At 44.4% G+C, this 26,707-nt stretch overlaps 1 protein-coding gene across 1 annotated transcript in view; it reads left to right on the plus strand.

The window, feature by feature from the left end:
- The window catches only part of DNAH3 (dynein axonemal heavy chain 3), a 143,260-nt gene that overhangs the window by 70,933 nt on the left and 45,620 nt on the right, over nucleotides 1-26,707 (plus strand). Inside the window, exons 36-44 of the mRNA XM_039840277.1 lie at nucleotides 924-1,015; nucleotides 2,919-3,138; nucleotides 3,657-3,791; nucleotides 4,987-5,098; nucleotides 6,594-6,835; nucleotides 9,340-9,440; nucleotides 11,114-11,219; nucleotides 13,349-13,478; nucleotides 15,614-15,859. Of these exons, the coding sequence (XP_039696211.1) occupies nucleotides 924-1,015; nucleotides 2,919-3,138; nucleotides 3,657-3,791; nucleotides 4,987-5,098; nucleotides 6,594-6,835; nucleotides 9,340-9,440; nucleotides 11,114-11,219; nucleotides 13,349-13,478; nucleotides 15,614-15,859 (1,384 nt within the window). The remainder of the gene's footprint in view (nucleotides 1-923; nucleotides 1,016-2,918; nucleotides 3,139-3,656; nucleotides 3,792-4,986; nucleotides 5,099-6,593; nucleotides 6,836-9,339; nucleotides 9,441-11,113; nucleotides 11,220-13,348; nucleotides 13,479-15,613; nucleotides 15,860-26,707) is intronic.

The following is a 26,707-nucleotide window of genomic DNA, read 5'->3' on the forward strand; positions in this document are numbered from 1 at the left end:
TGGCTCCCAGAATCTGGGTGACGCACACACCACTCTCCCTCCTCCTCGCGAGTGGAAGACAGTCAGGGAGCCCCAGAGGGGTGGCTCCCACCTCTAGGTCGACATGGGATTTGGACCCACGTTTCTCAGTTTTACCACCCAGCTGTTGTAACGCCCCCAGCACCCCTCCCAGCCAATCTGTGTGGGATCTGCACAAGCAACCTCCGTGAGCCGTGTGGTGGAGCAGGAAGCACCAGAGGTCGGGGCCAGCAGGCCTGGGCTGCAGTCCTGGCTGCGTCTCAAACCGCGTGACTCGGACAAGTCACTTCTCCGCCGAGATCCAGGGGATAATGACAACGGCGGATGTTACTGAGCAGTCACTACGTGCCACGCACTTCTCTAAGCACCTCGCTTATGTGGTGTCACTCGTTCTCATGACAGCTGTGAAGAGGGGACAGTCGTGAGCCCGTGCGGAGACGAAAGCACTGAAGTCCAGAGGGGCTACGTGACAGGTCCACAGCTAGCTGATGATACAACAAGGACTCAGCTCCAGACCTCTGGCTTCGGGGTTCTTCTGGCGCCCTGGACGGTGTCCGCTGTGTGAGCCGAACGCTGGAAAGCCTCACGAGTTGAGTGATGCGCCTCCGGCACAAGAGACCGAGCTGCTGTAGAGCACCAGCACCTAGGGCCCTGCCACACCTCCACGGAGGGACCCAGCAAGACGACACGTGCCTGGACAGGGCCTGTGGCGGGGCCCGTGGGACAGTGGATGTGTCCAGTGAGGACGGTCCCTCCGCACTGACTCGTCTTCCCACGTCCAGCCCACGTCTCTTGGTCCTCACTGGAGAGGTGTCAGTGCTCACGCCGTCGTCACTGCCTCACGGACACGCCCTCCCCTGTGTCCACCGTGTGGGCTCAGGTTCCGATGGCTGTCTCTTTCGCAGGCCTTGTTCCGGACGGTGGCCATGATGGTGCCGGATTATGCCCTCATCGGAGAAATCTCTCTCTATTCTATGGGATTTCTGGACTCCAGGAGGTACGTCACATGGGTTTTCTGGTGGGTCCTACGGTCCCTGAAAGACAGGCCTTTCGTGTGGTGGACGCGAGGTGGACTGCGTACCGGAAGAAAAGAGAGAAATTGAGAAACGGGCTTCTTTCTGCGCCCAGTTGCTCTCTCCGCAGCTGGCGCTGGCCTTGGTCCTGACGCTGCCCCGGGCTGGAAGGTGACCCAGAGACCCAACAAAACGCCTCCTCTTTCTTCATGTACACAGGACTTAGAGGAAGCAGCAGCACGCCTGCACTGCCTAAGCCCCACTCATGTCTGATATTATTGCACTTACCTACATCCCCACTCACATATATGTGTGCATGCACACGCACGTGCACATCCTAAATGGCTTAAGGCAAGACTGAGACGTGTGGAATTATTCCACGATTGAAGGGGAAAGTGTAACATAATTTAGAATTAACATTCTTACCAATATAACATTTATTTACGTCAATCAACTGGGTTCTCTCTCATTTCAATATGACCCAGTGTTCCAACACATATGTACACACAGACACAGACACACATACACACATACACACAGAGACACACACAGACACACGCAGACACACACAGACCAGTGTCTTGATCACATGTACCTAGAGTCATTAACATCATTGTGGAATGGCTTTATTGACCTGTTCCAGATTTTACGTTTGTCTTTTACATTGTCTCGGCCACAATCATTGATTATTTATTGCCACAGTCATCTCTGTGTCTGTCTCCGTGTCTTCGAGACCTGGGTGTCCTCATTCTCCATCCGAGGGGCTGCAGATATTCTCAGCAGAATGTGTCACCCTTCCCAGGCCAACAGGCTGCCTAAACATATGAGGCGTAGCTTATTCTTTCTGTAAGAGACCTGGATTCCGTTCATGCACCCATTCAGTTCATTTATTTATTCAATTGGCAAACCTTTATTGAGCTGCCTGCCTTACATCCAAGCCTCTGCTAGGCACCGGTGAGCAGCACAAAGCCTTTGCTTTAAAAGCCGATCTGTCTCATTGAGGGGATTCCCCACAAGGGGGACGTGCAGACGTGTGTTAGTTGGGGTCACCCCGACCCCGAATTCCACTGGCTTCGCACAGCAAAACGTGCTTTTCACTCCTTGGAAATCTAAAACGGGTGTTTGTGGTCAGGAGTAGTTCTTCCCGAGGGACAGGGACCCAAGTCACGTATGTGTCACGGCCATAGCACACGAGCACGGAGGGTCTCATAGAGGACGTTTCCGTGGGCCAGCCCCGGGAGTGGCATGCTCCCCTTTCATTCACATCCTGCTGGCTCAGGCTCAGCGGCGCGGCAGCCCCTCACTGCACGGGAGGCTAAGCTACGTGGTCCAGCCGGGTGCCAGGAGGACTAAGAACTGCCCATGCACAAGCATATGCATGTGTTGTGTGCTGAGTATATTAAAGTTTGAACCGGTTTTTACATTCGACAAGTAAAACGTGGACATCGAAAAAAATCATAGTGTCGCCGCAGTCAAAACTGTGGGTTTGGCCTCAGTAACCCTCGGCTCCACTCTCTGCGGCTTCACGTTGTTGGTAGTTTGATGTCTTCTTCCCAAGAGTGTGCATGTGAATGTGCATGTGCGTGTGCGTGTGCACACATATATCCATGTGTGCACATTAAAGTATATACACATAGAATCTCTCAAGCAGTACCTGGTACACGCGTGTATGTGTGTGTGCTTCCTGTTTTCCATCCTAACTTTGAAAGAGAGTTGTGATGCTTCCTCAGCTCATTGTGGCAACTCTGTCCAAAGGCCTCCCAACAATAGGGCTTCTCCATCAAGTCCATGGGCAAGCCTGGCTTCTGAAGGGGTGGGGCCCAAGGATGCGGGGCAGCCGGACGTGGTCCCATGCGGGGGTCTGCAGCCCTGTCTTTGCCCGCCCAGCCTGGCCCAGAAGATCGTGGCGACGTACCGCCTGTGCTCAGAGCAGCTGTCCTCCCAGCACCACTACGACTATGGCATGCGTGCGGTCAAGTCCGTGCTCACCGCCGCCGGCAACCTGAAGCTCAAGTACCCGGAGGAGAACGAGAGTGTCCTCCTGCTCCGGGCCCTGCTCGATGTCAACCTGGCCAAGTTCCTGGCTCAGGATGTCCCCCTGTTCCAGGTACACGCTCCACGTCCTCCCTCACCTCCTGACATCCCTCTCCATCTCCAGCCAGCATCCCCCAAACGCTACGTAACAATGGCGATGGGAGCATTTCTGTCTGGTTCCCCATCTTAATGAAGATGGTTTCACGGACAGCGTATTCGCCGTTGGGTGTGGGTGATTGTTTTCAACAGATTGAATTCATTTCCTTTGATAATTGTTTTAACGCCTACCGTCTTTACTAGGTCTTTCGCTCCATAGAGACGGAAATTATGACTGTCTTGTTCATCCCTCGTACAATGACTGGGAGATAGCACAGGCTTATTAAATTTCTGCTGACTTTTATAATTATTTGGAAGTCGTGTTTGACAGAAAGTGTTAGAATTTGTCATCGCGGATGTGCTTCAGAGCAGGAGAAATGAAGCTTGGCATCTTTCAAAGACTTTTGCTGTCTGTAGACCTCATTTTAGGGTAATGCGGAGCTCGCGCAGCTGATAATTCACCCTTTCTACCTCCTCTCGGATTCTCGTGACCAGGGAATCATATCGGACTTGTTTCCTGGAGTTGTCCTTCCGAAACCAGACTACGAGGTCTTCATGGAAGTGCTGGATAAGAACATCGAGAAGATGAAACTCCAGCCAGTTCCTTGGTTTATTGGGAAAATTATCCAGGTTGGTTCCTTGTACTCACTGAGAATGTGCCTGTTTTGCTCTTCGCTGAAGTCAGGAATTAGAAAGAATTATGGCGCGTCGGGATGGAGCTGACAGCAAGCAGGGGTGCCTGGGAGGGATGGAGGTAGCGATGAAGCCATCTTCCCCTGTTATGCTTGCGGTTTTCATTTCCGAGTTAAGGTTTTTCCTATGACCATCTTCCTTGGGGTCTCTCTTTTTAATGTGGGGTCTTCCCTTTGGGGGCATTGGGCTTTGAATGAGTCAGGACTTTCTCAAGAAAGTTCCCAATGATAGAAACCCAACTCAAAGTGCCTTAGTCAACAAAAGTGAATTTAGACATTTACCATACTTGGAAAATATAGGAATATGGTGGCCTCAGGCACAGCAGCATCCAGGTTTTCCTGTACTGTCATCGGGAATCTGTCTGTCTTCATTTCTGGGCTGTCTCTCTTTTCATTAAAACTTCATTCTCAGTTGGGCCTCAGACTGAGATTGTTCCAGGTTCAAGCCCAGACAAAGATAGAGCATCGCTGGCCAAGTGGCTTCAGCCAGAGAGTCTCAGGATCAGCTTTGAATGCTGCTGCTGACGTCACACGGCCATCCCTGAGCCAATTCCAGAGAAGGTCATTTACAGCACAGGGCCCGGCTCAAAAAATACATGTCATCTCCCGACAGTTCCAATCCAGTCAGAATGGCAATTAGGCCTCGAGAAAAGAAGTTTCCAATAGAAATGCAATTTGCTAAAATGACCTCTGCTTCCTGTTCCTCTTTAAGAGCAATGGAAATGGTGTAAGGGAAAGGTCAGGGGCACTGAAGCCAGAGAGCCCTATGGCTCTGACGGGCACCGACGGGCCCGGGCAAGAGACGTACCTCTCTCGGGCTCAGTATCTCACCATTAGAAGGTGTTTCATGATGCCCGAACGGATTCAGTGAAGTCATTTAGGCACATTACTTGATGCTTAGCACACAGATAAGTGCAGAGTCCATAGCAGTTCCCAGCTCTGAAATCATCTGAGACACACACATATATATTTATTCGTCCAAACGACATTTAAGCAACATATCACAAAGGAGATTGTGGTTCACCAGAGGTGGACGCGACTGTGGGAACCCCCTTTTGCCCCCTCATTCCTCACTGACTCGCAGTTCTGGGAGGTTTGCCACGACTGGCTTCTTAGACGATGTCTCCTCCCAGATCTACGAGATGATGCTGGTGAGACATGGCTACATGATCGTCGGAGACCCTATGGGTGGCAAGACCTGTGCTTATAAAGTTTTGGCTGCAGCTCTGGGTGACTTAAACGAAGGTAAGGCTCACATCCCCCGCTTCCAGGGAGGGCAGGCCTCCTCGCTCAGCTGGCCGGCTCCACGGAGATAATGCCAGATTGGTGGGTGTTTTTGTTTTTTTTCTCCTGCCATCCCTGGATTGTGACGTCAGAGCCAGAAATAGAACCCGGCGCACAGATGTCTGCAGGCAGAAAATAAAGCGGGGGTGGGGGGAGCGTCTAAGAGGGGGTGTCGTGTGCAGTCCTTAAGGCTGGAGGAAATTTCTCAATTTGGCTTCTCCAGAGGTTTCCCAGCGAGAGAAGTTTCTGCCATGGCCCTAAACGAAATTGTCCTAAAGGCAAATCATTGCATAGTTCTTTTCCTTTTCATGCTATGCCTTCTTCGCGTCTCTTTCCTTCCCTTTCCCTCCCTCCCTCCTTCCTTTCCTTCCTTCTAATGTAGTGGGAAGGACTACCCAGCACTAAACCTCACTTAGCCTGTCTTTCCGGCTGTAAAATGGGTTTCCTGGGAGAATTTAATGAGCTCATGCAGGTAAACAACCTAGCACAGTCCCTGCTCAACAAATGGAAGCTCTGTTTATTGCCAGAGAAATCCTTTGGGTTTTTGTTTGTTTGTTTATCAAACACATACCCGTGGTTTTGAAAAACACTGCCTTGTTGTCTCTGTTTACATGATCCCTTCCAGTGCTGTGACATTTTTTTTCCCCTAAAAATATCTGATAATTGAGTTGCTGTTGGATTTTTGCGGTTTTTGTTTTGGGGACTAAGTTGGCCTTCATAACTAATTTGGGCATTTCAAACTTTAATCATTTTGACATTTGAATATAGTTTAGGAAACTAAATGCAGAGAAAGCTAACCCTATGGTCTTTGCTTTGGGGTTCTGCAGAAATGGTTCTTTATTTAGCTTATGGCCTAGACACCCCAGTTTTTCCTTACTTTCAGGGATCATGTACAAGTGTGGCTGTTTTCTGTGAGTGAACACGATGATGTGCCATCGTCAGCCTGTATATTCTAGTCGGGCCCTGGTACTCCAGCAGCGTGCATTTCTCAGGGGACACTTACTGAGCAGCTAAAGAAGAGATTTCGGGGCTCAACTAGCCCTTCAGATAGAGAAAAGAAAAGTAACCATTATTTTCCAGAATCTTTTATTTGTCAGTTGTTTCTTCATCTCAGGTCAAGGCAAGGTTCTTGGGGTACCTGTGAGAACCAGGTGCGTAAAGAGGCACCTGTCTCCCTCGCTGCTGGAGTTCCTTTAGGCTCCGGCCGATTTCTTTAGATTTGACCAGCCATTTGCCCTGTTCAAAATGAGCCCCAGAAGAAAACGCGGTGAGAAACTAACGGTTATAATAACCTGACAATCTAAGGCTGTGCCTCTCCAGGTATCCCAACCTCTGAAAGGCCTCTCCTTGGATGGCACACCCCTAACGGGCAGTTGCTCTGAGATGGCATTCTCTCCTGTCTGGTGTTCTGGTGTCACCAGAGCCTGTGTGACTCGGGTTGGACCTTCTTGCCCAGCCAACCAGATGGAGGAGTTTGCCGTGGACTACAAGATCATCAACCCCAAGGCTATCACCATGGGGCAGCTGTACGGGTGCTTTGACCAAGTGAGCCACGAATGGACAGACGGTGTCCTCGCCAATGCTTTTCGGGAGCAAGCGTCCTCAATGTCTGATGACCGCAAGTGGATCGTATTTGATGGGCCGGTGGATGCTGTTTGGATCGAAAACATGAACACGGTTCTGGACGACAATAAAAAGGTAGATGCTGAGCGTGGTGTCACCTCTACATGGGTGGGGTACAGCCGTGTATTAAGGTGGGTGAGTGATCATCGCCGTATGATATGTACACGCGCTAGGCTAAGAAGAAACGCCCCACCGGGAAGTAACGCTTGTCAATTTGTGGATGGTGCTTCCGTTTGTAGCGGTAGAGGGTCGGCTATATGTGTTCTAAGGCAGTGCCATCCCGTGGTTAAGAGCCTTGCTGCAGTATCAGACTAGACGGCTGGCTTCACAACTGAGCTGTGTTGTACTGAGCAAGGTCCACAACTTCTCTGAACCTCGATGTCCTGATTCGTTAAAAGATAGTAATAAAATAGGGCCGTTGGTAATTAAATTAGAAAGTACCTGCATAGTACCTGACGTACGGGATGTGTTTAGGTTACTGGTTGCTGTACAACAAAATACCTTGACACTCAGTGGCTTAAAACAGCCATTTACTTTGCACATGATTTTGTGGATTAGAAATTTCGGAAGATCTCAGCTGGGCTCTGCTAATCCTCGTGATGTCAGCGGGGGCAGCTGGGGATGGAGGAGCTGCATTCAGGTGGCTTCTTCACTCCGTGTCAGGGAGCTCGTTCCTCTTAGCCTGTCTGTCTGTCTGTCTCTCTCTCTCCCCCGCTCCCCCTCCTCTCCCACTCTTCCTCCAAAGGGCGTTTCATCCTTCAGGCCTCCCCACACAGCTTGGGCTTCTCACTTGGTAGTCTGAGGGTGGTGGCTGATTTTCCAGAGGCAGGAAGTGGAAGTCTCCGTGAAATTACGAGCCTCACTGGGAACCGCACGGCTTCACTTGCTCTGAATTCTCTTGGTCAGAGACGTTGCCTGCAGAGAAAGCTAACCCTATGGTCTTTGCTTTGGGGTTCTGCAGAAATGGCTGACCAGAGTCTAGCGGGTAGAGCAGCAGACTCCACCTGTCGATGGAGGTGGGCGAGGTCATGCTACAAAAACGCACACGGGGCGGGGGATGTTGCTGCAGCCTCCATTGGAAAGTATATTCTGTCACATGGACCTAAGGCGCTTGGACTGTGGAGCCAGACAGCCTGGGGTCGATCCTGCCCTACCGCTCAGTCGCGTCACCTCGGACAAGCTGTTTAGTCTCTCTGTACTTCGGTTTCATCACCTGTGAAGTGGGGAGGATGCTGTTCCCCTCACGGTGTTGGTAGGAACACTAGATAACTAATATCTGCAAACTGCTTAAATAGCGCCTGGCATAAAGCAAGTGCTCTATAACTGTTTAGATAAAATAAAAGTTATCACCATTTTGAGGAAGATCTCCTACACTGAATAGCAAATCGAAATATATTTCCCTACTGTACTTAAATTTCCCCAGACGAAGAGTGAGTCGTGCTCACCGTGGAAGACCTAGTCATCCATATTTTACACTCGCACTAATTATGACGTGTGCATAACTTTAATCATATAACAAATACAAATAGAAATGTTTTATTACATGATATGGCCTCTGTTACATAAACCAATTATACAAATGTTTCGGTTGGTCTTGAGATTAGAAGTATTAAGAGCTGTCGGTGAATCTCCCGACAGCTCTTCTCGGTTCTGGGTATAAATCTACTCTCACAAGTAGGGGTTTACTTTACTTTTCTTAATATTTGGAGATGACACTCCTGGTGGTAACAGCTGGGACCTCCCTGGGGATGTATGTAGTGACCTGTTTCTAGATGTGTTTGATGTGGGCCAGGAAAATGTGCAGGGGACCTTTCCGCTATGATTTAGGATGAGCAGTGGGGACTGATGGGGGTTCCCCTTCTCCCATGGGAGGCAGAGGCCACAGCGGCCTTATGGCTTAACTGTCTCACTTGAACCCGTGCTGGCAAATGGCAGTCGGCACCACCGACATAGTCCGTACCCCGGAGACCATCCTGTGTGTTTGCTCTGCTTTCTACCAGACTGTGTCTCTAACCATGAGGACTTCTGGTGGTCTGTCCTTCCATTCGAGGCAGGATTTATGGGGTACTCTTTACCTTCTAGCCACGGACTAATCCTTGGGGGATTCCAATAGGAGCCCTTCGTGGGAGACTTGAGCAAATAGAGCAGGATGAAGGTGTGCAGTTAGGTTCTGTGCCACGTACTGAGGAAGGAACCGTGACACCCGGTGTGGTCTGATACCTTCCCGATCCTTCATCTAAGGCCGCAATTCGGCGACTCTCTGACCTCTCTACTTAAAACTGCAACTCGCCCAACTCTGACTGAGCATTCTCCAACGCCCTCTTCCGCTGTGTCCTCCAAAGCACTTCTACTGTTTTCTGTACTCTGTGTTTGGCTTTTTATCTGTCTCCTCCCAGCAGAATATGAAGCCCAAGAGGACAGGGATTTTTGTCTGTTTTATTCTCTGCACCTAGAACAGTGCCTGGCACACAGTAGGTCCTCAAGAAATCCTTGCTAAATGAATTCGAACCATCTCGGCCTCTACCTGCAAATAGAGTGTAACCCTTCGCCTGCTCTCCACCTCTCTGCTCCTGTTTCAGCTGTGTTTAATGAGTGGGGAGATTATCCAGATGAGCCCCAAGATGAGCCTGATCTTTGAGCCAGCAGACTTGGAGCAGGCGTCCCCAGCCACCGTGAGCAGGTCAGTCACCTCGCGCTGGTGGCTTAAGGGGCAGCTTGGTCTCACTCACCCTGAGCAGGAGACCAAGCTCTGAAAATCCACAGGTGTGATTAAATCCTAGAAGGTCACCTGCGTTGTTTATCGTCCCTTAGATTTGCCTTCAGATCAGTCCTCCATCCACATAGCTGCTAAGGGTCTCGAAAACTGGCAAGCACCTGGGAAAACAGTTTGACATTGTCTTCTAAGACTGAACCTCCGTATGCCTCCTGACCCAGCAATTCCGCTCCTATGTGTGCACCCCAAAGAAACTTACCCCATACAGCAGGGGACACGTACAAGAATGGTCACAGTGACATGCTTCACAGTAACACACACTGGGAAACCCAAGTGTCCATTCACAGGAGTGAATTAATAAGTCACAAATTATACATACATATATACGTGTATCACTCAAAATAAATGAATCATACTGACATGCAACTCCGGATAAATCAGTTAAGTTAAAGATAAAATCTTAGTAATATTATGTATAAAAGTAAGTCCACGGGATTACATACAGCATAGTGCTCCCTTTTAAACTGTTAAAAACAGCTACAATAAATATACATATTAGAATCGTACAGAAATGCTGTAAAACTACACAAGAAGGAAAGATGTCAAGCCCAAGTGAACACGACATTCATATGCTATGTTACCTGAGGTGGGGACAGGCAGAGGGACAGGATAGGGGCGACCGTAGGGTTAGATGAAGGTGATCGTCAAGATCCTAGCTTCTGTCTGGGCAGTGGGTTCACGGGCACTTATTATGTTTCTGAAAACTATTAATCAAGAAAGGCCATGCATGGGCTAACTTTGCATGTGAGGAGGATGATCATTAATCCAGCCCCGTGCACCCGAAGTCCATGAAAAAATAAACTCAGCCCACATTCCCACAGGCCGTGTGAGGGAGTAGAAAGGGCACATGGCGCGTGAGACCAGCCTGGGCTCCCACCCTGGCCGTGCCGCTTGCTAGCTGTGTGACCTGTTCCAGGTCACTTAGCCTCCCTGAGCCATGGTCTCCTCTGTCTAAAACGTGGGCCAAAGGAGGAATATTTAGAAATGAAGGCCACTAGGACCTCGCATAGTGCCTAGTGTGCAAGAGAAGGGCAAACATGGGAACCGGGATTAGTAACAAACGACAGCACCTGGGTGTGACAGACAAGAAAAGAACACGTGTGACAGAAAACGCCCTGTCGGTACAGCGCCATACACACCGCGCCGACATGATGCTAATGATAATAGTGTTCACCGACTGAGTTTTCTGTGCACTAGACACAGGGTTAAACTTTTTATCAGTGTTTTATTTCACTAGTACCACAGCTTCGTGATCTACATATCTTTTATATTCCTTGATTTTCAGATAAGGACACAGAAGTTCAGAGACAGTAAATACTGAAACCTTAAGTCACTTAATTAGTAGGGTCTGCAGCTGGGATTTGAACCCAAGTCTCTCTGGCTCCCAAGAGCCAGGTCTCAGCATCAGTCTCCGCCCTGTCCTGACGGAACCTATGCCTTTTCCTTTGGCCTGGAGCTGGTGAGGGTCCACCAGCTGACCCAAGCTCAGCCGCGTAGCTCACCATGACCTCAGCGCTTGCCTCACCCCTCCATGCTTGGGGCCCGGATGTGGACCAGGCCGGTCTGTTTGTGCTTGCCAGGTGTGGGATGATCTACATGGAGCCCCACCAGCTGGGCTGGAAGCCGCTGAAGGATTCATACATGGACACCCTGCCCTCCAGCCTCACTGAGGAGCACAGGGAATTGGTGAGACACCCTCCCCCTCGCTTCCCCTCCTTCCCTGGCTCCTACGCCTCATCTGGCAGGACTTCTAGGCACATCTTCACCTTCATATTTCCGGAGGCAAAAGGGGCAGGGAATTCCCTGCCCGGCCCCAGTTACCTTGCTTACTGGCTGCCCACCATTTTCCCGACTTCTCCACATGGTGGGCATGGGCTGGTGAGGTCAGTTTCTCCTTTGTCTTCTAGCTGCTTCTTCACTCCTTGTCCCCCCATGGAGAACTCTGGTGCTTGAGAAACGTTCTGTATGGCGGCAGAAAAGTACCCCCTCCCCATCGCCCGCTAGCAAAGGTGTCGCGCCTTCGCGCTGGGCCAGGTGAGGGAGAGCTGTGCCCTTCTCCGCATGGCCATGCCCCGCCCCGCAACCTGGACTCCAGACCTCCTGGGACCTGGACCCAGCCAGAAACGCCTGTATTGCAGCTATGAAGCATGTTCACTCCCTTCTTCCCTTCCCAGGAGAGGCGCGGCCATCTGGGTTAGCTGGGCACCCGTGTACACGCTCAGACCAGGGACGAAGGCAGGGGACCAGTGCCGTGCGCCTCTCCCCTGTCCCTGCCCTAAGGGGGAAGCCCCAGGAAGCTTTCCCGCCGAGGAGGCCGAGAAGGGGCTAGGTTCGGTCCTCTTCCCCCTGCGGAAACAGCTCGGGGACACTGGGGACGCGGCAGGCTGGCCCCGCCCCATCTCGTGTACAGACACGTGCACAGTATTGGCCCGCGCAGGTGCGCAGACACGTGTCCACATGCACATTCAGAGAACAGCCCCCAAGCATGTGGACAGCTGCCCAGTCCCCACACGGGGAGCCTGCGGAGCACCCAAGTGTGTCCCAAGGTCCTCAGCACCAAGGCTAACGCCCTCTTGGCCTCTGAGACTGATCTGGCCCACCCCCACCGCCAGCCTCATCACCTACCTCACCCTCCGCCTCGTTTCCATTCCCAGAAACCTCCCCTCCCTCACCTCCCCACCCCCCCACCCCCACTGCTCAACCCCCACCTCCCCAGTCGCCACCTCGAGGCTTTTACACTTTTCTTCTCTCTTCCTGGAGCACTTGCCCGCTTTCCTCACATGAGGGCTGATTCACCGTCGTCATTCAGGGCCCAGCACAAAGGCCCCCTCCTTTAAGAAGCCCTCCGAGACCAGCCTGGTAGACCTTCCTGTTATTCCCCAGTGTAACGCCTTCTATTCGTTTCCTTGCTTGTTTAGTTATTTATAGCCTGTCTCCCCTGCCCCTTAGTACGCTCCACAGGGCAGGGACCTTGCCCGTCCTGTCCACCTTTCATCCCCAGCAACGACAACGCTGCAGATGCTCAATGAGTGTTTGTTGATTGAATGCCACATATCCACGAATATGGGTATGTTCATGTGTACGTGTAAACGCATCTGCGCATTCATGCATGCATGTATGCTCACAGACATATGCGCCTACGAGGACTGATTTAGTGATGGCCTGCCTGCTTCCAAAAAATGACTCAAGATCATTTACAGTGACAGTCACAAATAAACTATAACCAAACAAACAAAAACAAATAAGAGAAAGTAAGCCAGTAATTTTTTTAAGTAAGTGGGGTAAGGAACAGAGTCAAGAGAAATAATTATTATATCCCTAAGTAGATATGTACAGATACACACACACATACATACTGAAAATGAATCTCGAATTTAGCTCTGCACTTCCTATGGCCCCTTAGGAGTCCTGCCTTACAAATGCCAGTCTTTTGTAAAGTGATTGTTTAAAATTTCTAGAATATGACTCAAAAACCTAGTAACACTTTATTTTATTTTTATTTATTGTTTGTTTTTAGACTGCCTAACGTTTTATGGAAACGAAGTCAGATACTATGTTTGAGTATCTGACTTCGTTCCCAAAACTATTTCGTGCGTCCTGTAGCTGACTCGCAGTGGCCCCCAGCCTCTGCGAGTGTCCTGCCCTGGGCAGTGGAATGAGAGGGGTGGGGCTGGCCTGTGGGTCACACAGTTCACAGAATAGGAAGCTGGGGGCAGGAGCCTTACCAGCATCTCCAGCCTCCCCGAGGTACACCAAACTCTTGCTCTTAAACTCATTTTTTGGTAACGGCATCCCATTTCACTTTCTACTTTCAGGTCAGTGACATGTTCATGTGGCTCGTCCAGCCTAGCTTGGAATTTATTCGCCTTCAGTGTAAATTTGTGGTCCAAACGTCTCCCACCCACCTTGCCTTCTCGATGATGAGACTGTACTCCTGTCTGCTTGGTAAGTGCTGCGAACAATGCTTAAGGCAGATGCGCCTTGGCTGCCAATTCCGCTCCTACCCTTTTCATACCCCCACACCCCACCCCAGGAGTTACAGCGAGAGTGGCATTTCGGCCTACCTAGAACAAGCGAGTCTTTGGGGAGTGTAGACAAAGCTTGGTGGAAAGAGTCCACGTATTTTGGCTTTAGCCTTGATCTTGGATTGATGCCTGGGTGTTCTTGTTCAAATTTCTCAGTCATAGGTGCTTCATCCACACAAAGGGAGCTATAATTCCTCTCTGTCTTTATCTAAGAAGGATAGCCTGGAGGGAGATAAATCTAGATGAAGCATGTGAATGTATCTCAGAAAAAAAAAAAAAAACAATTCTGTAAAAAATAGGAAGTGAAGAAAGCTTACAATCACAAAAATCTGAATTTGCAAAACACATAGATACACTATAAGAGAACTGATCACGTTAGTCTACAAAACTATAGAACCATTCGTTTAAATGTCACAGAGAAGGTGCCTACAGCTATCTCACATAAATCAAATTTCACTGAACTCTATTGGAAATGACAAAATACGTGTCCGTGGGAGAACTTTTATTGGATGCCATTTCTTTCTCATGATTGTACAGAACTCAGACTCAAGATGATTCTTACACCTTCTGCTACACAAACAGACTTTCACGGCCTGTTTCTCCCAAAGGCATTATAGGTGTACATCAGAAATGTAACATGGTGAACGGTTGAGTGGAGGCTTTCTTTGGCTAAGTATTATTTGATTTTCTAAAATTAAAATTAAGGCAGTTTTTTTAAAGCACACCAGTTGCATACGATGTCATACATTTGCAATGTTATTAATACATTTTGCGTATTTTTCCCCAGGCTGTTTCCTGTCCTTATGTAGTATCTCCTCCAGCATGAGAAATGGACTCGTTTTTCCCCGGCACCATGTGATCTAATCTCTCGCCTCTCTGAGTCCTCTCAGGACTGCTCAAATACAGGCAGCTCCTAGGAGCTGGGTCTGAACGTACGCGTCCCTCGTTTCAGAGCTCTGACTTTTTACTCTGTCAGTGTTAAAATGCAAGAACGGTAGCTGTGATTGACAAGGCCCCGAGATAAGGAACACTAATGACATTTCTTAGCCTTTTATTTCGAAATAATTTTAGACTTACCGAAAACTGCTAAATGAGTGGAGAGTCACACATCCCTTCACCTTGCTTTTTCAGCGTTGACATCTTACGTGACTAAGATACAATGACAAGAGCGAGGAAGTGAACCTTGGCGCTGTCTGTTAACTACGACATAAGACTTCATTTGAATTTTACCAGTTTTTCCACAAACGTTCTTTTTCTGTTTCGGAATCCGGTTCGGGATGCTACATTACATTTCATTGTCGTACCTCCTTGGCTTCTTCCAGTCTGTGACAGTTCCTCCATCTTTTCTTGTCTTTCCTGACCTTTCCGCTTGATGAATACTGGCTAGTGATTTTACGGATGGCTGTCAATTTGCTTGCCTCACGTTTTCTCATAATGAGTTTGAGGTTATACATTTTTAGTACGGATCCCATGGAGGCGATGCTGTATCTTCACAGTGCAGCCTCAGGCGTATCTGATGCTCATATATATCTTATCGGTGAAGGCTCTGGTCAAAGTTAACTTTGGCGACAGTCACGCTTCTTTATCGTAAAGTCGCTATTCTTTGTAAGTAATAAGTATCTTGGGGGAGATAACTTGAAACTCTGCAAATATTTTCTTTCTCTTCAAACTTTCGCCCGCTGATTTTACCATCTGTCGGTGGGTCTGTCTACGTAGCTAGAGTTGTCAAATTGATAAAGACGGAAAGTAGAAGGGTGGCTGCCAGACACTGGGAGAGAGAGGGATGGGGAGTGATTGTTTGATGGACAAAGAGTTTCAGTTTTGCCATCGAACTCTACGCTTAAGAATGATTAAGATGGTAAATTTTAAATTACGCGCTTCTTAACAAAATAGGAAAAAAAAAAAGTATGTGGATAAAGGATTTAGCAGGTGATGGCCACCCAGCCAACTGCAGTCCCCTCCCCAAGTCCCTCACCGACCAAACCACCCAGTCCACGTGGTTTACGTCTGTTGCACTCTGCAGCTTCTCCCGAGGTCTCCTTTCTTTGCTTTTAGATGAAATAAGGGAAATAAAAGAAGATGAAAGCGAATCCCTCGAAGGCCTGACAAGCCAGCAGATCTTCCTCTGGCTGCAAGGGTTGTTCCTCTTTGCCTTAGTGTGGACGGTGGCCAGCACCATCAACAGCGATGGCAGAAAAAAATTCGACCTGTTTTTCCGCAACCTGATCATGGGCCTAGATGACAATAACCCAAGGCCCAAAAGCGTCAGACTCACCAAAAACAACACCTTCCCAGAGAGAGGTAATTTACTGCCCGTTGTTGTTGCTGTTGTTTTTGTCTTACTGTCATTGTTTGGAGCCTAGTTACAAACCCAACCTTATTGGGTGGACCCAGTTAGGCCTTCACGAAAGCCAGGGAGGATTTCGTGGCTTGTCTGCCGGGGTTCACTACTTCAGAGCTGCCCATGTATGTAGAGATGGGTGGCCCCGGAGTCAGTGTCTTATGAGATAGTTTAAATACTTTTTTAATCTAGAAAAAGTTGATAGAAATTTTTTTTTTTTTTTTGCAAAATCACCCATAATCCCATCACTCCAATAGGACCCAGGAAACAGAATGAGAAATATAGTCACTTTTGTTTTTCTAACTCCCGTCTAGTCCTGTTCTGTGTGTTTACACACAGTGTCACATTATGGTGACTATGGTATTAATACTTCTTTTAAGTTTTGTCATTGTAATCTAATATATTAAAATGTTTGTGATTTTGCTAAAAACATTATCTTCAAAATGATTAATGATCTGTTAATATTCTCATATGTGTGACATCATTTACTAAACGATTTAAAGATTTTTTTATGTAGCTTTTACTGTTTTTGTTTTTTGTTTTTTGTTTTTTTTTTAGGACCCAAATAATACATTACATAAAATTTAGAAAATACAGAGAAAGGAATAGAAAACAAAGATCAATGGTAATCCCACGATCCAGAAATAATACCTCTTTATTTTTTTGTTTTTTTTATATTTCTATAACAAAAGGGATCATACTATAAATATTTCCAAATAGTTTTACTTTTTGCAATTATAAAAAAAATATATAAAGGGCCACAAGGGAACTTCTTGGGGTGATGGTAATGTATATATCGAGTGGGATTTGGGTTACGCAGATATGTGCATGTGTCAAAACTCAGTGAATGCACACACTTCTATGTGCATTTCATTCTATGTAAATTTTGTATCAAAAAACATGTAAACAAATATTGAACATTTAATGATATAAATGCTGAAGTATTTATGGGGACACGTATAGATGTATACGATTTACTTTGAAATGTGTCAAAAAATAAGATGGCTTAATTGATGGATAGAGGGGTGAATAGGTATGTGATAAAACAAGTAAGAAGCTAATGGTAAGATCTAGCAGATGGGAATACAAATTCTCACTGTATAGTGTTTCTTTGTGTTTGAAACTTTACGTAACCATGCGAAATGAAGGAGGAAGTTGCGGCCGACGCCCCCTGCTCACACACTTTCCCCAGCACCTCTGGCACACCTCATGTGATACGTGGTCATCTGTCAGAGGAAAGTCATGGAGGCCCTGGACCAGTCCATTAGTTAGATAGTAGTACATTCATTCTTTTTACCCATTTTTGCGGGGAGAGGGGAAGATTTTGTTTTTGTTTCTATTTTTCGTTGTGGTAAAAATACATATCATAAAATCTGCCATTTTAGCCATTTTTAAATGTGCAATTCAGTGGTATTAAATACACCGACATTGCCAGGCAAGTATCACTACCATCCGCCTCCAGAACTTTCTTCGTCTTCCCAGACTGAAAGGCCACACGTCTTCAGCACTAGCTCTCCATTTCGCTCTTCCCCAGCCCCTGGCAGCAACCATTCAACTTTCTGTCCCTCAGTTTGACTCCTCTAGGAACCTCAGAAAGTCCACTCACATAGTGTTGGACCTTTTCTGCCTGGCTCATTGCACTCAGCTTCATGCATTCAAAGTGCGTCCGTGCTCTAGCACGTGTCACAATTCCCTTCCTTTTTCAGCCTGACTAATGTTCCATCGTGTGTGTAGACTACATTTTGCTTATCCATTCATCCGTTGATGAACACTTGGGTTGCTTCCACCTTTCGGCTATCGTGAATAATGCTGCTATGAACGTGGGTGTACAAATATCTGTTTGAGGATCATGCTTTCAGTTCTTTTGGGTATAAGCCCAAAGGTGGAATTCCTAGATCTAGATCATATGGGAATTCTGTGTTTAACTTTTTAAGGAACCGCCCTAACGTTTTCCATACTGATCGCACCATTGTAGTCCCACGAGCAATATACACGCATTCCAGTTTCTCCACATCCACAGGATTTGATTTATTTTGTTTTTTAATAATAGCCATCCTGAGTGTGATGAGTGTGAAATTTGTCTTTAATTTTTTAAGAAAAAATGTGAATTAATGATATAATAAAGGACGTAATTTTTTAAAAAGACGACTATTATTCACATTTCGATGAACACCCTTTTAGACGTTTCCCTATGCATGTATGTACCTATAGATTTATTTTTACTAACATGGGATCATTCATATTACTTTCTAGCTTTTGCTCTCATTAACAATGTTTTGATGAATGACATTCCGATGGCTACGTATTTGCTTCATACATGATTTTTCCTTAAGATAATTTCCTAGAAATAGAATTGCTGAGTCAAGGGTTGATAAAATTTTAAAGCGCTGGTTGCTAGATTTCCCTTGTACCCTCGCCAACACTATTTTTATTTTGTTGAGATCTTGGACAATTTGAAATGTGAAAATGGTATCTCGTTTTAACTTCTTTCTCTTTAAAAAAAAATAAATCGACAGATTTAATTTTAGAGCCGTTTTAGGTTTACAGAAAAATTGAGCAGAAAGAGCAGAGTTCCTATATGCTCCCTCCCTAAACAACTCCCCCCCACAGTTCCCCGTACTATTAACGTCTGTGATTAGTGTGGTTCATTTGTACAGTTGATGAACTGAAATATATAAATTATTATTAGCTAAAATTCATAGTTCACATGAGGTTTACTCTTTGTGTTGTACAGTTCTACGGGTTTTGACAAATGCACAGTATCATGTATTCACCATTGCAGTATCACACAAGATAGTTTCACATTGCCCTACAAATCCCCTAGCTCCGCCTGTTGGTGCCGCCCTCCCCCTGAACTGGCAACTACTGATCATATTACTGCCCCTATTGGTTTGCCTTTTCCAGGGTGTCATATATTAGGAACCATACAGTGCGTAGGCTTTTCACATTGGTTTCTTTCACTTACTTGGTAAGGTTCCCTTGTGTCTTTTTGTGCCTTGATAGCTCATTTCTTTTCATCGCTGAATAATATTCCATTGTGTGGATATTTATCAGTTCACCTATCAAAGGACATTTTGGCTTATTATAATTTTTGGAAGTATGACTAAAGCAGCTATAAACATTTGTGTGATGAAGGATTTTATGTAGACATAAGTTTTAAACTCATTTGGCAAATACCTGGGAACACGATTAGACGGTGAGTCTGTTTGTTTAGCTTCGAAAGAAACTGCCAAACTACCTTTCGCAAAGTGGCTGCACCATTTTGCGTTCCCACCAGTAATGAATGAGAGTGCCTGTTTCTCTCCATCCTTGTCAGCATTTGTTGTTGTCAGTGTCCTGGATTTTAGCCATCCTAATAGGTATGTAGTAGTAACTCGTTTTAATTTACAATTCCTAATGACATATGATGTTGAACATCTTTTCGTATTCTTATTTGCCACATGCGTATCTCCTTTGGTGAGGTCTCTGTTGAGATCTTTTACCCATCTTTTAATCGGGTTGTTTCTTTTTCCCATTGTTGAGTTTTAAGAGTTCTTTGTATATCTTGGTTATAAGTCCTTTGCCAGAAGTATGTTCTGCAGATATTTTCTCCCAGACTGTGGCTTATCTTTTCACTCTTTTAACAGTGTCTTTTGCAGAGCAGAAGTTTTTCATTTTAATTAAGTGAAACTTATCAGTTTTTTCTTTCATGGATTGTGCTTTCTGTGTTGTATCTAAAAAGTCATCATCAAATCCAGTGCCTCCTAGATTTTTTTCCTATGCTATCTTCTAGAAGTTTTGTAGTTTTGCATTTTATGTGTAGAGCTATCATCCATTTTGAATTAATTTTTTGTGAGAGATATAAGATCCATGTCTAGATTTTTATTTTCTGTAGATGTCTATTTGTTCCAGGATCAGCTGTTGAAAAGACTGTTTTTTCTCCATCGAATTGTCTTTGCACCTTTGTCAAATATCACTTGACTGTATTTGTGTGAGCTTATTTCTAGTTGTTTCCATTGGTCTATTTGCCTATTCTTTTACCAGACCATACTGTATTGATTACTGTGGCTTCACACTAAGTCTTGAAGTTGGGTAATGTCAGTCCTCCGACTTGGTTTTTTTTTTTTTCTTCAATATTCTGTTGGCTATTCTGGATATTTGGATAAGACAAAAATATTCTGGATATTTTACCACTCCATATAAACTTTAGAAACACTTTGTCGATATCCACAAAATAACTTGCTGGGATTTTCATTGGGATTGTGCTGAATCTATAGATCAAATTGAAAAGAACAGACATCTTAACAATTTGAGTTATGTCTAACATGGATTTTATCTCCATTTATTTAGATCTTCTTTGACTTTCTTCATTGGCATTTTATAGTTTTCCTCATATAGCTCTTACACATTTTTTACTAGATTTATACCTAAGTATTTCACTTTTTTTATACTAATGTAAATGGTGTTGTGTTTTTCATTTCAAATTCCAATTTTTCATTTCTGGTATATAGGAAAGCAATTGACTTTTGTATATTAACTTTGCATCCTACCACCTTGCTATAATCACTGTAATTTCCAAGAGTTTTTTGTTGTTGTTGTTGTTGATTTTGGGGGGATTTCTTGACTAGATAATCACGTTATTGGCAAACAAATGCCCTTTTATTTCTTCCTTCGCAATCTTTTATTTATTTTTCTTGTCTTATTGCATTAGCCAGGACTTCCTCTATGATGTTGACTAGGAGTGATGAGAGAGCATCCTTATATTAGGGAGAAAGCATCCTTATATTAGGGAGAAAGCATCTAGTTCCTGAACCTAAGCATGATATTAGCTGTAGATGTTTTGTTAATAATCTTTATCAAGTCAAGGATGTTCCCCTCTATTCCTAGTTTACTGAAAGCTTTTTATCATGAATAGTGGTTGAATTTTGTCAAATGCTTTTTCTGAACTTATTGATATGATCATGTGATTTTTTCTTCTTTAGCTTTTTGATGAATTATATTAATTGGTTTTTGAATGTTGAACCAGCCTTACATACTTAGAATAAATTCTACTTGGCTGTGGTATGTAATTCTTTTTAGATATTGTTGGATGTGATTTGCTAATAGTTTGTTGAGAATTTTTGTACTTCTGTTGATGAGAGATATTGGTCTGTAGTTTTCCTTTCTTATAAAATCTTTGTCTGTTTTGGTATTGAGATAATTCTGGCCTTATAAAATGAGTTAAGAAGGACTCCCTCTGCTTCTATCTTCTGGAAGAGATTGTAAAGAATGATGTCATTTCTTCCCTAAATGTTCAGTAGAATTCACAAGTGAACCCATCCAGGTCTGGTACTTTTTCTTTTGACGTGTTATTAATTGTCGACCGAGTATCTTTAATAATCTGTTTCTCCTTACGTGAGCTTTGGTAGATTGTGTCTTTCAAGGCATTAGTGTGTTTCATCTAAATTATCAAATTTGTGGTCATAGAGTTGTTTATGATATTCCTTTATTATCCTCTTAATGTCCAGAGAATCAGAAGTGATGACCTCTCTCTCATTTCTGATTTTAGTAATTTGTGTTTTCTTTTTTTTTTCTTGGTTAGCCTGGCTAGAGATTTATCAATTTTATTAATCCTTTCAAAGAAATAGCTTTTACTTTTTTTGATTTTTCTCTATTAATTTCTTTTCAAATTCATTGATTTCTGCTCCAATTTTTCTTTTATTCTGCCTAATTTGGATTTAATTTGTTTTTCTTTTTCTAGTTTAGTTGCATTGTAGTCTGAGAGTATACATTGTATGATTTTCACTCTTTTAAGTATTTTAAGGTATGTTCAATGACTCAGAATGTGGTCTATCTTAGTAAATGTTCCATGTAAGCGTGAGAAGAAAGTATTCTGCTGTTGTTGGTTGAAGTAATCTATAAATTTTAATTAGAACCAGTTGAATGGTCATGACACTGTTCAGTTTAATTATATCCTCACTCGTTTTCTGTCTTCTATCTTTCGATTGCTAGTCACAGGGCATTGAAGTCTTCAACTATAATATCGGATTTTTCTATTTCTCCTTGTAGTTCTGTCTGTTTGCCTCATCTATTTTGGTGTTCTGTTCACATCTGAAGTGTGAAAATAATCATTTAATTTAAATTGATAATCTTATTAATTAGAGGTGAGATTGAGTTTTATATATATATGTGTCAGTTGTTTATTTTTCATATCCTGTGAACTTTTTATATTTTTTTAATGTTCTATTGTAGTTTTTTTTCCCCCCTCTAACAGACTACATATAGATGTAGGTCTCCTTTCATTTATTTTCCCTGAAACATGATGAGTCTTTTTCATCATTAAGGGAAATTTATACTCTCTGGCCTCCATATCTGTCATCTCCTCTGTCCTTGTTTTTGTGTTTTTGCCCTTTTTGGACACACTTTTCGTTTTAATGTGAGTCACCCACGACTTCAATTATGCTTTTGCTCTCTTGAATTATTTTAATTCTACTTCTGTATCTTTTGTTTCCTGCTCTCCTTTCTTAGTGTAATGAGTAAAAGAATAGGCCATGGAGTCAAATTGTCAAGGCTTGAATCCTGATTCCAATCCTTAGTAGTTGGGTGACCTTAGTCCCTCTCAGTTTTCTCAGTTATAAAAAGGGGACAATAACAGTAATATGCATTTATGGTGTTCTCATAAGAATTAAATGGGTTAATATATGTAAAAATACTTAGAATGAAGCATGGTATATAGAAAATGCCCAATTAGTATTAGCCATTTTTATTGCCATTATCCTCATCATCGTCTCTGTTATTAGTTCACCCATCTTTCTTTCTTATCTTACTCCTTCATCCTAGCCTGTTTTTTTCTCTTATGGCTTTCTGTTCCTTTTTCATTTTTTAAAAAATGGTATCTTTTTGCACCCTATTTCAGATACCAGTTTCCTGAAATTTGGTTCAAGTCCCATATTAAACGAGATTCAGAGGAACACTTTTCAAGTCTGATCTCCATATTATGTTCTTTTACATTGCAGTGCTTTTTTGACAGATTCCAATCGTTGTTTTCTGCTTTCCCCATCCTTCATGCTCCATATCAGCAAAGATGGCACATGAAGTGCTCCCGAGCACACTCTCAGCCCACTTCGTGACATCTTTCCTTTCCTTCTGCCGCCGAAGGGCTAGTCAGACTAAATGGCATCTTACAAGTGATTGGTGTGAACGTGAACATGTTCACAGAAAGCTAAGCTCTACTTCTGTCCCCGTGGTAATCATACATCTCCCTTCCTGCTAGTTTTCAAAAGTCTCACTGCTTTTGGACATGATCAGGGTAAAAAATATTCATAAAACACCTTAAAAATAAACCCAAATGTTGTAAACTCTGCTCTAGAGTAAGGAGCAACAGGATGGCCAAGTTCTAGTGACCACATCTGATGCACTAATGTCATCCGTCGGAGGCAGCCCCTTCTATGTGTTCCGTCCACGAACATATGGAAAAAAGGAAGTTTCTCCAAGACAGAGGCACCTGTGGCTCTTTACTTTGGAAGGCAGCTATGCTCACCACTATACCAAAGATATAACCTGTGCGTCTGCACGCTGGAAGGGCCATGAGGAATACACTGGTGGGGTCTGTTATCTTTCCTAACACAGTTTCCCAAGGTCAGACTTCTCAGTCCAGCTTTAGTTAGAGGACATTTTGCCCAGTTTCCTTCAGTCTCCATTTTCAGTGACATCATTTACCTCTTTTTCTTGGGCTTTAGTAGGAAACTACACAGCTCCTAGCCAGAACCCATTTGGATCAAAAGATGTGTTTTAGATGCTAAATATGCTTTCTTTTTAAATATAAAAGTTTTATTGAGGCATAATTTACATACCATAAAATTTGCCCATTTAAGTGTACAAATTAGTGGTTTTCAGTAAATTTATGTAGTTATGCAGCTGTCACCATAATCCAATTCTAGAACATTGGAACATTAGAACAGATTTGGAGCATTCATCACCCCAGTAAAGTCCTTCCTGTCCATTTTCAATTAATTCTATTCCCATAGATTTGCCTTTTCTGGACATTTCGTATGCACGGAATCACGTAACACGTGGTCCCTGGCATCTAGTTTTGAGCAGACTTTCGTGTAACCATCTTAAAAAGCTTAAAAAGCCTTTCTATCCTTTCCACGAAGGTTCAGAGTTAAAATTCTCATGGGAAGAGCTCCAAGGAGGCCTTCTCTGACCTCATGGGACATTATGACATTTCTGGGCTTTTCATGATCTAGGAGTCATGGGGAAAATGGACCCCTCAGACCAGTGCCGAAGGAACCGCAAGGGGAGCATGCGTGCACTCAGGAGAGCAAGCAGGCGTCACATCATCTGACATGAACTCTTGTCTGTTGCCCCAGGGCTTTATTTGTTCAGAAAGCGCCAAAGTTCTCTATTCACCCTTTGAAAAGTCACTCACTTCTCTGTGGAAAAGTTCACCTTATTTTCCCAGGTGAAGGAGAGAAAGATGGAGTGGGGTGGGGCGAGTCAGGAGTAATGGAAGTCGTTTGTCTTCCTGAGTTTCTGCCATCCTCCCCTTCCTGCCCTTGAACTCAGACCAGAGTGAGCTACAGTCACAGCGCAGAGTGAACAGGAATCATCACTCTGATGAGAACCGAGGAGACCCAGAGCTGGAAGTTATCAAGTGCTTTCTGTGTGCTCAGAGCTGTGCTAAATGTTTGGGACACATCTATCTCACTCACCCCCTGCAGTGATTTTCTAAGCTGGAGGTAAAATCAGGCCAATTTTACAGATGCGCAAGTGGTAACCTTAGCCAAGGTCATACAGCTGACAAATTCACTTTTACTCAGTTGAGCCTTTTCTCTTTGGCCTAAATGTGTCTGTATCAAGCCACAAAGTAGCTCTAGCTAATAACATCAGCAAGGGAAGGGGCTGGGGTAAGCGCTTTTCTAAACCTTGCTTTTAGTGTCTTCTTTTTATTTTATTGCAAAAACAATTCAATTCTATTAAATAAAAAATGACCGAAAAGTATCTCTGGGTTCATACCTCTCTATCACAGGTATTTCAGTTAAAAAAAAAAAAACAAAAAACTTTTCCTGTCTTGTTTGTCTGCTTTCATCTTTTTACATAGTTGCCATAATGGTATATATTCCATTTTTTATTCTTCTGTTTTCATTTGTCATTGTTCCTTAAAGCATTTTTCTATGTCCGTGCTTAGTTTTTGCAACTACCACTTCAATGACTGCAAAATATTCCATTCATCTTAAAAGATCATTTTGACTGAGCTCCCCAATGTGGGACATGCAAACTATTTCCAAAATTTTGCTCTCACAGATGGTGCTGCATACTCATGTATAGAGGTTATTTTCATCGCGATTTATTTCCTTAGGATGAATTCCCAGCAGTGGGATTTCTGACTTAGACTCGAGGCCATTTTCGTGGCCCTGTAAGCATAGTGCCAGACGGCTTTCTAGAAGTGTTGTGCCAGATGGACTTCCAGGTAGAGTCGCACAGTGATGTCGGATAACAGAAGCTCACCCCTTTAATACCTAATGAAACGAACAACGGCAATGACGGGCATTTTAAGCCTAAAAATCCCCTGGCGATTACCGGTCATCACCAACATGGTGAAAAGTGGACTGCAGTGGTGACTGGGCAGCTGTGGAAAACGACAAAGAGAAACCTTCAAGCAGGAAACCCCTGCGTCGTTCTGCAGGATCTGAGCGGAAGCGGGAGACACTGCCCGGGTCTGCATCTTTCAGAGCCCCGTGCCAGGTTGGGGATGCGCGCCGAATCCTACCGGCATGTTGCTAGCTGGGGTGGGAGAGGGTGGACTCATCAATCAGGGAAGCTGGCCAGATTTCAGACAGTGCAGAGCCCAGCAAGGGCAGTGTTTCTGTTTACCCAATCCTCATGACCTTGGGCTACAGAGAAGAAAGCTATCCACCGAGTCTGGAGTCATGGTTAAGGAAGTGGTAGAGATAAACTAGCCCCAGAAAACATTGGGAAAGATGTCAAGAAGAACTTGCCTGATTATATCAGAGCAAGGATGGCATGGAAACTATGCAAACACTGGGGAGAAAGTGACAGAGCGACAGACAGAGAGAGAGAAAGAGAGAGAGAGAGAATCTAAATGAAAGTATGACCTAAGAAACAGAAAACATTTCTGTTGGAAGAACTTAGTCATAAAACGAATTTAATTTTTTAAAAGTTCACAGATGAACAGCGTGTTACTGGCAAAAGGGTAGATATATAGATCAGTGGAATAGAATTGAGGGTCCAGACATAAGCCTTTAATGTTTATGGTAACTTGGCTTTTGACAAGGATACCAAGAGAATCGAATAGGAAAAGAATAATCTTCTCAACAAATGGTGCTGGGCAACTGACTATTTGCATGTGAAGAAATGAATTTGGACCTCTAGTTCACACCATAGTCAAAAATTAACTCGAAATGGATTGAAGGCCTAAATTTAAGAGTTCAAACTATAAAATTCTTAAAAGAAAACATAGGTGCAAATCCTCATGGCCTTGGACTATGCAGTGGTTTCTTAGGACACCGAAAACAAGTAACAAAAGAGAAAAGAGGTAAAGTGGACTTTATCCAAATTAAACCTTTTTGTGTTTCAAAGGATAATATCAAGAAAGTGAAAAGACAGCTCACAGAATGTGTGAAATTTTTTGCAAATCATATATCTCACAAGGGACTCGTATTTAGAATATATGAAGAAGTATTACAATTCAATAACAAAAAGACAGATGACCCGATTAAAAAATGTGTGAAGTAACCAAATAGACATTTCTCCAAAGAGGGCATACAAAAAGCCAGTAGCACATGACAAGGTGCCCAGCGTGATTAGCCATCAGGAGAATGCACGTC

Source organism: Pteropus medius, unplaced genomic scaffold (assembly GCF_902729225.1).
Source record: "Pteropus medius unplaced genomic scaffold, Ma_sr-lr_union100, whole genome shotgun sequence".
Lineage (NCBI taxonomy): Eukaryota > Metazoa > Chordata > Mammalia > Chiroptera > Pteropodidae > Pteropus > Pteropus medius.